The 14948-nt window shown below is 39.0% G+C and overlaps 1 protein-coding gene across 2 annotated transcripts in view; it reads left to right on the forward strand.

Moving 5' to 3' along the window:
- The window catches only part of KDM7A (lysine demethylase 7A), a 60449-nt gene that overhangs the window by 28814 nt on the left and 16687 nt on the right, over positions 1-14948 (forward strand). For both annotated transcript variants that reach the window (XM_068142206.1, XM_068142205.1), the window contains exons 8-14: positions 687-774; positions 1514-1620; positions 6064-6155; positions 10582-10671; positions 11433-11642; positions 13058-13182; positions 13729-13886. In XM_068142206.1, coding sequence (XP_067998307.1) covers positions 687-774; positions 1514-1620; positions 6064-6155; positions 10582-10671; positions 11433-11642; positions 13058-13182; positions 13729-13886 — 870 coding nt within the window. The remainder of the gene's footprint in view (positions 1-686; positions 775-1513; positions 1621-6063; positions 6156-10581; positions 10672-11432; positions 11643-13057; positions 13183-13728; positions 13887-14948) is intronic.

Raw genomic sequence — 14948 nt, forward strand, 5'->3', positions numbered from 1 at the left:
TTTATTTGACATTGTCTAGTATTAATCAGCTATATTGATAGCATGATATTGGCTGTGCGTTGCCACGTTGAATAGCAGAGTTCACAAGGACAATGTTTTAATGGTGACAAATTTATACAGTCAGAATGCCTGGACTGGGTTTTAAACTGATGATAATTTAACTGAAATTAGGATGATTGTGTTTAGAATAATTAATGGGACTATTTCTGATTTCTATTTGAGAATCTTCATCATTGCTAAATGACTTTTTGATGTTGTGCAAACAGCTCGGTTACTTTCAGCAACACTTAAACATTGAAAGGAATATAATTTCTGTTTTATTTTATGACTTTGTCTCTTAGTCAGTATATTTTTCCTCTCCTGACTTGCTTATTTTTGTTCATTGGAGGGAAAACATCTGGGAATTTTTACTTGAAAAATCACTGGTGGTCTTACATCCCCCAGTGATGGTCTTACACTCCCCTACTACCTAGTGAAAAATGTCCTTCAGGAAACTACCGGTCCACTAGATTGCTAAAACATTGTCATTTATATATTGTTAAAACTTAGATTATATATTCCTAGCACACAAGAGAAATTAGTTCACTTTTCTGTTTCCAGGTACAGCATTTTTAGTTGTATAGGTGTTTTAAAACAGTCTTAGAGTAATTTATATGTGTATTAAGTTTCAGAATCTGTCATTTCAGGCTGGATTCACGCTGTGCTCACATCTCAGGATTGTATGGCTTTTGGAGGAAACTTTTTGCACAACCTCAATATTGGCATGCAGCTCAGGTTAGTTGCAGTTCTTCCTATACCTTATACCTTTTCCTCAGTAAGTAGGATATTCTTTTCATAGAAACTTTTCTTCATGCTACCCACAATCAAATTGGCACAGGCTCTCAAACAGGCAGTAGTGGCATTTTCAGTTAGAATGTGTCAAGCACATACTCTTATTTCACTCTGCAAAGTTTGTTTTAAAAGCCGAACTAAGGGTATGCAAGAATTTAAGTGAATTAAAGAAGGAGGAAAAAAAAATAAAGAGAAACTCCACTCTGGAGATTGATTTAAGTGAGTAAAACAAAACTGAGCAAGCCCAGGTGTGCGACACGGAGTTGAAGTGAGTGTCCTCAAGTCAGCATTGCTCTAAGGGCAGCTGTATTTAGTTTTTGTCCAAGATGTGGAGCTGTCTTCTAAACATTTTGTTTTTATTTATTACAGTGGAATCCTGATAAAATTCCATCTGTTAAAAGATCACACACTGGGTTTGTATCCTAGTTTTATGAAGTCCAACTTTATTCTTAGAAGTGCCGCAGTCAAACTTGATAAGGTCAGAGCCTGGATAAGACCAGAGTTCAATCTTGTCTGTGGTCTTGTTGGGATTTAACTATGTGGTACTTGACTTCTTTTATTTCTCATGGCCATGGTTATTTTATTTTATGTTGGATATTTTGTCAATTTGAATAATTACATAGTTGAATAATGCATTTGATAATTAAAACATTCACGTTTTGTAATGTTTCTGTTTGTTCAGGTGTTATGAAATGGAGAAGAGGCTAAAAACCCCAGATCTCTTCAAATTTCCGTTCTTTGAAGCCATCTGTTGGTTTGTGGCCAAAAACTTACTGGAAACATTGAAAGGTAATCCTTGTTTTGTTTAAAGAGATATGTGTGTATCTGCTTTTACTCTTTCTAAGCTGAAAAACCAGACTTGAATTCCTGTTTGTTTAGTTTTTCTTAAGTGACTGCTCTAGATGCAATACTCACTTTTAGTAAATGGTCATTCTGAAAGGTACTTTAGTGATCAGTGCTTTCTAGGGTAGTATGCACTCTGTAGAAATCTTAGTGCCCTTATTGATCAGTGTAACTAACACTTTGTAGCACACTGCTGGAACCTTTGAACTATTGTAGTGTTTTTCACCCAATACTGGTCAAGTATCTGGTCAGTGAAAAGATTCTAGATGATTAAAACAGAGTATATGAGATTTGGCACAGTGCAATTATATGACCACCCAAATAGGATTAATTTTCTATTATCTGAAAAGACCTTGTTAAGGAAGATGGGAAGCTTATTTCAGTGGCATAATTTTTTCACTCAAGCTTCTTCCATATAACTTTAGTACTCTTTAATAGCCCTTTTCAACTTTTTTTCATCAAATGACTCTCTAAATGATCCCACTAACTTATATTTGTGGATTTATTCTTGATGGCCTCACACCTGAAGGAAGAGGCTTTCTTGCACTTTACGACTTTCTTTGATCTTTTCAGTCAAATTACCTGTTTTCTTCTGATCTTTGTTGTGAAAGGAAAGGTGTCTGAGGGTTTTGTAGGAAAGGTGCATAATTTTCTATGAATTACTTTAAACTGTTTCTGTCAGTACTTACCAATAGGCATCTCATTAGCCTCTTGTTCTGAACAGTTGCCAGTCCTTTCCATATTTCCTCATTTAGTCCTTTAATTCCTATGTCTGTACCCATATATAGTTGTGCTTGCAGGAGTGCCTGTCTGATTTCACCTTCTTTTTCTCCAATAACTTGTCTTCCACCTGTAATCTTAATAATAAATGTCATTCCAAATGTATTGCAAAAGAGAGAAATCAGCCTTCAGAGGAGGGTCCTTTGGAAGGGATTAAAATCTTGCATATCCATTTTCTAATATGAAAACATCTACAGTTCTTGAAAATTTACTGTGTCTTGCCGTGAGACAGACATGGGCCTGTTGGAGTGGGTCCTGAGGAAGGCCATGAAAATGATCAGAGGGCTGGAATACTTCTCATGTGAAGAACGGCTGAGAGAGTTGGGGTTGTTCATCTTGGAGAAGAGAAGGCTTGGGGGTGACCTTATTGTGGCCTTTTGGTACTTAAAAGGGACCTTTAAGGAAGATGGGAGACTTTTTTTTTTTTTTTTGCAACAGGACATGGGTGACAGTTTTAAACAGCTCAGGAATAAGAGGAGAGTCTGTTGCCTTTGGAAGAGGGGGCTGGCTGCTGAGGTGGACTATAAAGATGTGGTGAGATGCTGTAGGGAGAAAATTAGAAGGACCAAAGCCCAGCTTGAACTCCATCTGGCTACTGCTGTTAAGACTAATAAAAATATGTTTCTCTAAGTATATCAACAACAGAAGGAGAGCTAAGGAGAATCTCCATCCTTTAAAGGGTGAGAAAAGATGAGGAAAATGCCTTCCTTGCCTCAGTCTGTAGTAGAAAGAGCAGCTGTTCTCTGGGTACCCAGCCATCTGAGGTGAAAGACAGGGAAGGTAATGAGGTCTCCATGCTCCAAGGAAAAATAGTTTGTGACCTGCCACATCATTTGGATATGCACAAGTCAACGCAACTGGATCAAATGCACCCAAGGGTGGTAAAGGAGCTGGAAGAACAACTCAACAAGCCACTCTGCGTGATTTTTTTTACCAGTCCTGGCTAACTGGTGAGGCCCTGGTGGACTGGAGGTTAGCAAATGAGACACTCATCTACAAGAAGGGCCAGAAAGAGGATCTAGGGACCTACAGGTCTGTCAGTCTGACCTCAGTGCGAGGGAAAGTCATGGAGCAGATTATTATGAGTGACATTGTATGGATGACAAGATGATGATTTGGCCTAGTCAGCATGAGTTTATGAAGGGCATGTCATGTTTGTTCAGTCTGATCTGCTTCTGTGTCCGGTTCTGGGCCCCTCAATTTAAGAAGGACATTGAGACACTTGAACGTGTCCAGAGAAGGGCAATGAGGCTGGTAAGTGGTCTTGAGCACAAGCCCTGTGAGGAGAGGCTGAGGGAGCTGGGATTGTTTAGCCTGGAGAAGAGGAGGCTCAGGGGAAACCTTGTTGCTCTCTACAACTACTTGAAGGGAGGTTGTAGCCAGATGGGGGTCAGTCCCTTGTCCCAGGTAACCAGCACCAGAACAAGAGGATAGAGTCTCAAGCTGTGCTGGGGGAAGTTTAGGCTTAAGGTGAGGAGAAAGTTCTTCACAGAGAGAGTTATTGGCCATTGGAATGTGCTGCCCAGGGAGGTAGTGGAGTCACCGTCCCTGGAGGTGTTCAAATTAGGATTGGATGTGACACTTGGAGCCATGGTTTAGTTAGTCGTGAGGTGTTGGGTGATAGGCTGGACTTGATGATCTCTGAAGTCTTTTCCAACGTTATTGATTCTATGACCATGTGACCTGCCTGGAGGATAAGGGAAAGGCGGCTGATGTTACCTGCCTTGACTTCAGCAAGGCTTTCAACAGTTCCATAGAACGTCCTCCTGGAGAATCTGACAGCTCATGGCTTGGATAGGTACATGCTTTGTTGGGTGAAAAAAATGGTTGGATGGCCAGGCCCAGAGAGTTGTAGTGAATAGAGATAAATCCAGTTGGTGGCCAGTTAAAAATCATGTTCTCCAGGACTGAGTACTGGGGCAAGTTCTGCTTAATATCTATATCAGTGATCTGGACAAGGGAATTGAGTATGCACCCTCTGTAAGTTTGAAAATGACGCTAAATTGGGTGGGAATGTTGATTTTCTTGAGTGTAGGGAGGCTTTGCAAGGGGATCTGGACAGGCTGGATTGATGAGGTAAGTTGTATGAAATTTAACAATGCTGAGGGCCAGTTACTGCACTTGGGTCACAACAACCCTGTGCAATGCTACAGGCATGGAGCAGAGTGGCTGGAAAGTGGCCCGGCAGAAAAAGACCTCAGGGTGCTGGTTGGCAGCCAGCTGAACATGAACCAGCAATCTGCTCAGGTGGCCAAGAAGGCAGTCAGCATCCTGGCATGTATCAGGAATGGCCTGGCCAGCAGGAGTATGGAAGTGATCATGCCTCTGTGTGTGGCACTGGTGAGGCTGCACCTCAAATCCTGTGTTCAGTTTTAGGCTACTCACTGCAAGAAGGACATTGAGTTGCCAGAGCATGTCCAGAGAAGGGCAACAAAGCCTGTGAAGGGTCTAGAGGCTGAGTCTTATGTGAAACAGCTGAGGGAAGTGGGATTGTTTAGTCTGGAGAAGAGGAGGCTGAGGGGAGACCTTATAGCTCTCTACAGTTGCTTGAAAGGTAGCTGTAGTGTGGTGGAGGTCAGTCTCTAGTATCAGGTGGTAGGATGAGAGGAGTGGCCTGAAATTGTCCCAGCAGAGGTTTAGATTGGATAGTAAGAAAACTTTCTATACTGAAAGAGTGATCAGGCATTGGAACAGCCTGCTCAGCGACATAGAGTCAGTATCCTTGCAGATGTTCAAGAAATGTGTGGACATGGCACTTTGGCACACTGTTTAACGACCATGGTGGGTTTAGGTCAATGGCTGGACTTGATCTTAGGGATCTTTGCCAACTAAGAGAGTTCTATGATTCTATGATAGAGGAGGCTGTTTATGGAGAGTTTGTGTTTTCCCTGTTTTAAATTTTATTTTAAATTTTCAAATTTATTTATTACCCCCTCCATGAAGGAAAAGAGAAAATTGGAAAGGAATTGTGATCACTTGGGAACACCAGCTTGCTTAAGAGAAACTTCTGTAGCAGCTTTGATTTGGGAGAAAAATGATGTAAATTGTATGAGGGAGAACTGTAGTAACTGGAAGAGTGACAGAAAATGTTTGGGGCGTGGAAGTGTGCTAACGCAAACCATTTGCTGCACGTATAGGAATAAGCATCAAGTCCAGGTTGGACTTGATGATCTTTGAGGTCTCTTCCAGCCTTGTTGATACTGTGAATTCTAATTTAGAGATAAATCCCATGTCCCTCTGACTAAAATGTTTCTGGATGAAAAAAAATTTCTTCCTTCAAATATTTTTCTCTTGTTCTGTATTTTAGATCTGTTTTGGTCTAATCAACTTTTAGTCTGTTGTAGGCTATCCCTAATTCACAGAAGAATAAATTAAAAACAAATACTTAATTTTTTTACATAGAATTGTTAGAATTGGGATGTGTGTTTGGGTGGGTTTTTTTTGTTACATTATGTGCACAAATACAGGATGCTATATTTCACTTGCTTGCACAACTTTTCCCTTTTTGTGCTATTGCATAAAGACAACTTTTATTGTCTGAAGGGTAGTTATCATTCTATTGTTTTCCCTGTTTGTGTATTTCTAAATTGGTGTCTGCATCTATTTTAGAACTGAGGGAAGATGGTTTCCAGCCTCCAAGCTATTTAGTGCAAGGAGTGAAGGCTTTACTTGCTGCTTTAAAATTATGGATGAAAAAAGAAGTAAGTATAAATGATTTTGTTTGTTTTGGTGAGCACTGTTTGGTGACATCTATGGAGAGTGTGTTCTGCTGATCTGGGGAGGAGTCACCATGGCAATTTTCTATTCCATTTTGCTAATAAAGTGTTTTCAGGCATATTAATAACTTCTTGTATTGTAGTTGATACTAGTAGAATCTTGCCATGCCTCAGGTCAGGATAAGAATGCAGGAGAATAAGCTGATAAGGTAGGGGTGTTTGCTAACAAATCTGTTTATATAGTTGATTCATCTTGGTGGGGTAGGATGCTCTGTTGAGCATTTTTCATTACTGTCAATGCTTTGGAGAGCATGTTTTGGATACACCTTTATTGCTGATGAGTTGCTTTAGATTCAGATGAGGATATTAACTTGATTACTGTCCTTGCTGAACATAGGCTGACTTGTAAAATCGTTAATATGTTTGCTACACTTGCTTTGCTGGTACTTTGCTCTCCAGGAAAGCTTCTTTGTTTTGGCACAGCACTGAGTCTGGCCTAACTCCATGTGTTTTTTCATGTGCCTGAGCTCATAAGCCTTCTTGGAGCCTATGCTTCTGGGAAGTGCTGTTCACTGACAGGCAGTTTGGTTCTGACTGAGCTTATTAATTCTGTTCATTGCTGGCCATACTGACTTGAACTGGCTCTTGGAGGTCTGTTTGGTCTTTCTGCCCACAAGTTCTCCTTGTTAGAGAACTTAGGCAACAGTGGTGTGTAGAGGTGGATTGCCCAACACTGGACACTTCTAAGACTCAGCTGGACAGTGTGCTGTGCCGTCTTGTCTTGACTCTGCTTTTGCCAAGAAAGCTTGGACCAGGTGATCCTTGAGGTCCCTTCCAAGCTGGTATTGCATGATTCTGTGAACAGATACGATACTTGCACAATGTTGCATCCATCACAATGAGATCTGTGGAACTGAATTCCAGGTGCAGATGCGCAGGTGGTTACTCAGAGTTGAATCTGCTGAGGTCCCTCCTGTGTAACATTACTGAGTCCAGGTGAACCTTTGCTGGCCCTCTGTAACACCGCTTTGCCATTCTGGATTAAAGCTAGTTAGTAAGCAGTGTACCAGTATTTATAGTATGTTGTGCCTAAGCTGTTAAAACCATGTGTGAATCCAAGCTCTCCATCCGTGGCATGGATAATAAGCATGACAAGTAATGAGATGGGGTTAGCTGAGATCAAACATAGCTTGGATAAATCCTTCTTTTAATTTGAAATTGGACTGGAATTTCTCTTCTAGATTGTCATAGTATTTGCATCATTTGTGTACTGTCCAGGAGCTCACTAAGTAGTTTGCTTAATATTTCATCTAGAATGTGACGTTTCCTATGTTTCTGTTGAGAAAAACTTTAATTGCACGTGCTGAATGTGTTATTCATGAGTGAGCATTCCCAAACCACTGGCTGAACAGACGCTTCACTTGTGAGGAAACTGCATAGCATCAGTGATCTAGACACAAATGTTGCCTGCTGTCCCTCAGCTATCATGTTTTGTTCTTTGCCTTCATCTTTTCTAGCTACTCTTTCATAAGTAAGCTGATCTTTTCTTTGCAACAGGCCATGTGCATGATAGCATTGTAGATGTATGCAGCTGAAGACAGGAGGAGCTTTGTACAGTGCTGTGTGATCTGCTCATGTTGGGGATTTCAAACAGATCTGAAAAAGAAATGTCAAATTACAACTCCTCAAATGAGGAGCCCACTCATGACGTTTCACATTTGTATCAAGACATGCGTGCTGTCTTAGTGAATTGTTTTAAACTATTTGCTGAAGAATTTCAAGCTCTTCTTCAGTGTGGCAGTGATGTCTTCATTCCTGCAATATTTAAAAACTGACAAAAGTTACAAGATTCTGGGACTAAACACTGATTAGCTACTAAGATTATTTTCATATCTTGATTTGAATTCAGTTTGTGGATGGCTTTTGTCAGTATATGTATCCTCTAATTACTTTGGTGCAGATCGTGCATGTCAGTTGATCTACACAATAATGATGATGATCTATCCAGTTGTCTGAGCTTTTGGATTTTAGCTCTGATTTCCTTATAGCTTGTATATCCAAGAGGTCTCAAATTCAGTTTTTCAGATGTTCACTTCATAAACCAGTAAGATTACTGTTCCATGAATGTGTGTGTGTTTGTTTTAAAGATTAATAGCTATTGTAAAATAACAAATAAACCACCCCACAATATTTTCTTTGTATGATGGGATGGATGTGGGGTTTATGATTTTTATTTTATCTCATTTTTTTGGTTGCTTTGTGCATGTTTTGAAGTATTGATATAACTCATTGTGATGGTAGTCACAATGGGTGGATCAGGATCTCAGGTAGTGACAGGACTAGGGGGAATGGAATGAAGCTGGAGGTGGGGAGATTCAGGCTGGATGTGAGGAGGAGGTTCTTCACCATGAGAGTGGTGAAGCCCTGGAATGGGTTGTCCAGGGAGGTGGTTGAGGCCCCGTCCCTGGGGGTGTTTAAGACCAGGCTGGATGAGGCTCTGTCCAGCCTGATCTAGTGTGGGGTGTCCCTGCCCATGGCAGGGGGGTTGGAACTAGATGATCCTTGTGGTCCCTTCCAACCCTGAATGATACTATGAATTTGCCCACCATGAGTCTTTTTTTATCAGTATCTCTTCATTTAAGGCAAGTGTAATTTCCCCCCCCCGCCCCTGTTTATTTCCAACATCTACAAAACCATTTCTTGAGTGAATCATAGCTTTTAATCACTGTTTTCTTTACCTGCATTTTCTGTCTGACATAATTAGGCTCTTTCGTTGCTGCTGTTCTCCATAGCACAGGGTAATTCCTGTCTCAAAGGCTGCCTTTTTGTTTTCTAAGAAACTGTATGCAGAGACAACTTAAACCCAAGTTATTTGATAATGATAATATAGGTGTTTGTATTTCTTGCCTGTCCTTTCCTTCTGTCAGACTGTTAGGTTATATAGCCATCTGAATGCGTTCACGTATTGAAGTTACTCGGATGGACTTATTTTCTTTTCCTCTAATTTAAAATAATTAATCTGCCACAACTTAATTGAGAAATATATATAGAGTATAAATAGATACCTTTTATAGTGGCTAGTGAGCTTGCCAGTGGAGCTCACTTTGCTCAAAGAGTTACTATAAATCATTCTGGCAAAATAATGTGCCTCTGCTATAAACTATAATTGCATTAGGAAGGCTTTTTAGACCAGAGGAACTCGGAAGTTGGTGTTTTTGAGGATTGCATCAGTCACTTCCAGTTGAATCTTCCTGGACAGGAAGGCTTTTGAGAGAGTGAAGTCCTTAAGCAGAAAGGACTGAAAAGTCCTAAAATTTGCTGGAAAAATGACACAGTTTAGTGATAGAGGTGCTTTGTTCCCAAATCCAAACGTGCAGAGGTGATGCTTTCAAAGGAGGAACAATAATAAATAACAGCAGCTGATGTAGTCTTTCCTGTAGAATTAATGGTACTGACATGAATGTTTATACCTGTGTATCCATGCTGCTATTTGGAGAGACTGAGGAGAAATGCACATAGTCGAGCTCCTTCTAGCAATAATTTTGCTGCTGAATCTCGTTTTCAAAGTGTGGATAGATGAGAGTGTTTGTGAGATGTTTTTCCATTGCAATCGTTGATTTGTGGGGTTGCAGAATTCACGTCAGTCATTGTGGTCTATGTGTGAGTATTGTTTTGTCTGCTTGATTCTAACTGAAAGTGTTTTGTGGCACACGGAAACTGTACATACAGAATATTTAAACATTTTTCACTAGATGTAACTGTAGAGTGTTTGGACTTACTCAGATAAGTTATATATCTATATGTTGGAAATTTGTCTCTGATACTGATTCAGAGGATTAAAGGGAACAAATCAATTGTGACTTCCAAGTTGTTTTCTTTTGTGGGAAATAGTTGTGAATAATTTTCTCCACCATACAAGATTTTGAATAAACTAAGGAAGTAAACAAAAAAATTAGATGTGAGGCAGATGACTGAAAAATCTGTGTACTGATTATTATTCTTGATTGCTCTCTTGATTGAATTTTCACCATAGTGAAATTGTCTTAGTTCTCAGCTGTTCTGAAGGTTATGTCTGAAGTGTGGCACCACACTAACCATTGTAAAGGGAAGAATGAAAGGCTGATTACTGTACTGAGGGGACAAACAAAATTAAGTAGTTGTAAGCATGGCTTTGTATTACTCCATCTTTGGGTTCTTCGAGACACTGAGTAATACCTGCTGCCTTCTAAACCTTGAATTGGAAGCTTCAGTGTGTGTGTGTATCTGTCCTAGTAGTTTGCAGGTATAGAAATGAATATATTCTTTTAATTTACATTTTTCCCTGCAAATAGTTTGGTTTGTATTACTTCTTTTATCTGAAAAAAATAATAATAATAATTTAAGTATTTTTTTCTTCCCCTTTTGCATACAGCTTGTAACAGAACATGCCTTTGAAATTCCAGACAACATTAGGCCTGGGCATCTCATAAAAGAGCTCTCAAAAGTGATTCGTTCTGTAGAGGTAAGAACAGAGCCAATCCTATGTAAGGCTGCAGGAAAAAATAAGTATCTTTGAATCAGGGAATTCCATTACAGTTATGCATCTGATTGGCCATATTCACTTTATAATTTATTTAACATTCATTTAATAATAGAAGAGCAAGAGGAAAACTGCTGTGAGCTCTAAGCTGTGAAATGTTCAGATAAAGAAAATATATAGCAGGGATGTTTTATGTAGTGTTTGTGTTGCTGTTGGTTTTTTTTTTTTAAAGTTTAATTTGAAGTTCTGTGCATACTCCATTCTCCTACTCTCTTGTTAATTCTGGTCCAGTTTCCATAATCTCTTTCGTTCTATTTGTTGCATAGTCATTTTTTTCCCCCCTTTATTTTTATCAGTTTCTCTATACTAGTGTTTTGCTCCTTTATTCCCTGATGATAACCTTAATTCTCAATTTGCATGCGTAAAGAATAGGTCTGAGAACTGAAGAGAAATGTTTGGTACAGGACATCCTCACCCTATGATGCCTTTGTGAATAAAACCTTATGTTTTGGTGGTAACATGTGGCATTCAGCATTAATGTTATGGAAGGGTATAAAAGCCTCAAATGGGAAAGAGCTACAGTAGAATATGTTCATAAAATTTATAGGAAATATGCAGTACTTCTCTAAAAGGTCTAACAATTTATTTATAATTTATGTTTAATTCAATGAATAAGAAATGGGACTTAAATTTTTGGAGTTATTCCTTTGAGACTGTTCTGAAATACATGTTTTTAATTAAAGGAGGAAAACAGCAAACTAGTTAAAACTCAGGGAATTCTTGGTGTGTGTCCAACTTCACGGTCTTCACATGAAACAACTTCCCCTCACCACTCCAGAAGAAGGGTGAGGAAACTGCGAGACCATGCTACCAAAACTCCTTCTAATCTGGACATCCTGGAACTCCACACGAGGGAGGTACTGAAAAGGCTGGAGATGTCACCATGGGAGGAGGCAAGTACTTAATTATGCATGAGAAAAGCAAAACCAGAGTGGATTTCTAATCTCTGTTTAATATTTGTAGGACTACTACTCTATCTTGAGGCATGGATAGATTTTGATTTGGTTTCTTTGAGTTTTCCTGATAGGAATTTCTTTCTTCCTTGATAATTTTTTAGGTTCCTTCAACATTTTCATTCAGAAGGTGTACTGAATTTGCTACCTACTTTAAGTACAGTTTTTGAGTTAGGACTGCTGTAGCTACCAAAGTGCCACTTTGAGTCAGTAGTGTGAAGGAAAGGGAGATTGCAGAGCCTTAATTTGATGAGCCTCTGAGCCAGCCTGCTTCTTTTACTAGTTTTTCATTTAGTTCAGGTACTGCAATTTGATTTAGCCTTGTTTTTTGGTCATGTCCCTGTTTCCTGTATGACTGTGCCTCCATACCAGTAAGCCTAATGTTGCCTTTGGTCTCCAGTGTAGTTCTGTGGACTTCATGGTCCTGGTACAAAGGTATCATGGACTGAATGAATGAAATAGTCTCTTGACAAATTGGGTTTTTTCCAGGTTTGATGATTTTATTTCAAAACCCAGTAACAGACATGTGAAAAGGAGTGAGAGAATGAAAATAAGTAGCTTTATGAAAGGAATTAAGAAGCTTTCTGAAAGTAAGAGATGCTGACCAATTTAGCTGGAGGGACTGTCATAATGGAGACTTAATGTTTTGGGTCTTGTTACTGATCTTCATAAGGGCAAGAGATACTCATTTAGACAAAGCAGCCAAACCCAAGAATCTGAACTTCAGAATTTGCTACAAATAATTAACTTTTGCAGTTAACTGCTACACACAAACATTTAATAGTTTTGCTCATTTCATGCAGAAAAATATTGTTAACTCTAAGTATTGACTTGTAAAAAAACAAACCCATTATGTTTTACATTTTCCTGGTTTGGCACTGAAGTTTTGCTTCAGAATACACATCAAATGTAAATTGCTTTGAGCTAAGAAACTTCTGCTTATACTATCTTAGTTTCCATTATTGATGTCCTATAAATCAGTCTGGGATACTAATTCCAGAGACCAGATACCACATTCAGGAATTGCCTTATCACTTCCAAGCTCAATGTTTGGCTTGCCTATCTCTATTGGTATTTCTGTGTTTTGAAGACAGTGATCAGTCTTCAAAGGAAACATAGAAGGAGGATTGTAGTGAAGCGGTAGTTGTTTCAGAATCAGTAGAGTATTGACGATTCAATGGAAGAGAAGATGCAGGCTGCCTTTTTTTTATATCCAAACATGTTTTTTCTGGGCTTTCTTCAGTTGGTTATCAGGAAGGTAACCATCTTGATGCTTCATTTGTGCTTTTGTGGACTGTAGAAAGAAACAATTTATTTTCAGTAAATAGTAAGGAGCGTTGCTTTTACTTCTTTAGGATACCACAAGCTCAAAACTGAATGGGAGATTTAACAAGCCCTTTCAGCCATCTTCTACAGTACCTGACTGGCGAACAAAAGACAACGATCTTCGTCTTCTGCTCTCAAATGGAAGAATCATTAGGTATGAAGGGTTGGTTGTGGATCACTTGTTCCTAATCATTATGGTCTGGAACATGCTGATAGTTAATAAAATTTATTTTCTGTTTGTGGTGCTCCAAGTTCCCTTTTACCAGTAAGATTCATGTTAGAAATATAGAAGGAATGTGTTGTCTCTTGTGTCTGCTGTCCCCTAGTGGAGCCATGGTTATGGAGTGAGGAGGAGGCGGTTCTTTGTGTGCTCCTTTGTTTATAGCATTTTGTTCAGTTGCACAGTTGGGTTTGTACCAAAGAGAATGCTTCAGAGTAGAAATGGTTGGTTGGTATCCATCTATTAGTGTGATTCTCATTTAAAACATTCTGATGTAAAACTTTTGCATCCTTATGGATATGACAGTTGCACAGAGAGTGAAATGGGAACACTTAAAATTGGAAATCGAGATGAGCGTAAGCGAAGGCTGCTGTTGTGTCTCAAGAGGATGCTGTAAATAATGAAAATCGTTGCTTTGTGCTTGTAAGAAATAATGTGGGGTTTGGTTTTTTCTTTTCTTTTTTCCTTCTTGTCATGCAGAGATGATAGACGCCCCTTTACAGATCGAAGTCTTTACACAGCAGATAGTGAAGATGAAGATGACCGGACAAGGTCAAAAAAGATGACTGTTAAGGTTGAAGACCAGCCATCAGGATTTGAAGGAGAAGGGAATGCAGATGCCCAGAAACCACTGAACAGTAAGCTTCTCTCTAAGTCCTATCAATTGAACATTTTGAGGATCTTGAAGAGAGTCTTAACTACAATTGTGAAATCTTACTGAAATTTTATCAAAATATTAGAAGTATAAACTGATAGAGCAGAGAAATAACATCAGAAGTTACAACAAAACAGTTATCAAATTTTATCTGTCCAGTGGAGAAGCTAACAGGGCAAAGTTGAAAGGTAAAACTCACCTTCTAGTGTTAGTACCATCTTGAATACTATGTACAGCTTTTTTTAGAGTGGAGGTCCCACTGATGTTCTGGATGAGTTATTCTATCTTCTGATCTGTTTGATAATGCACAAATGCTGCTTATTCTTGTCGAAAGTATACTTCGGTGTGAAAAGTTCCTCACTTCATTCACTGTAGACTAAAAGATTATAATGTGCAGTAAATTTTAAACCTATCTTCTCTTTCACTCTTCTGTTCCATTTGTTGAGTCTATGCTTGATCACACAACTTTTTGTTTTGTTGATGAACGGAGGTTTTTCCATAGGAGTTACCAAACATTATTTAGCATTAATAAAATCTTACATTTCAAACCTATTCAGTAATCTGCAAGGCTGGGAAGGAATTAAGGTTATCTGTATACCACTTGAACCTCACTTTCCAATACTTCAGCTCCTAGTGACAGATGTTTTAATCTTGTTTTGGTCTTTCTGCAGCCTCCAGCTTTCCTGCCAAGTGTTCAGCAGTGCTGATCACATTGTGTATTAGTATGGTATTAATGTTGAATGCCTGTTTTAATTGCCTGTTTGTAAGAGTGCTGTCTGTGTGCAGTTACAGATTGGTGCTTGACATAGCTGTTCAGCTCTCTGTTTAATTATAAATGTCACATCTCTTTTACAGTACAACTGAGAAGAGCTCCAAGGATTTGTATTAGGAAACTGAGGTCAACACTTAAAAGATAACAAGAGTCCTCTAGAGACTTATAGTTAGTTCCCTCCGTTTCCTGAGTAAAAATCTGTAACAACGTTGGAGTCCATTGTCAGTCTGGATAAAATATGTAATTGTTTTTGTTAGCAAATCAGTTTGTAAT

Source organism: Melanerpes formicivorus, unplaced genomic scaffold (genome assembly GCF_026170545.1).
Source record: "Melanerpes formicivorus ecotype bairdi unplaced genomic scaffold, bMelFor1.0.p_v2 SCAF_8, whole genome shotgun sequence".
NCBI lineage: Eukaryota > Metazoa > Chordata > Aves > Piciformes > Picidae > Melanerpes > Melanerpes formicivorus.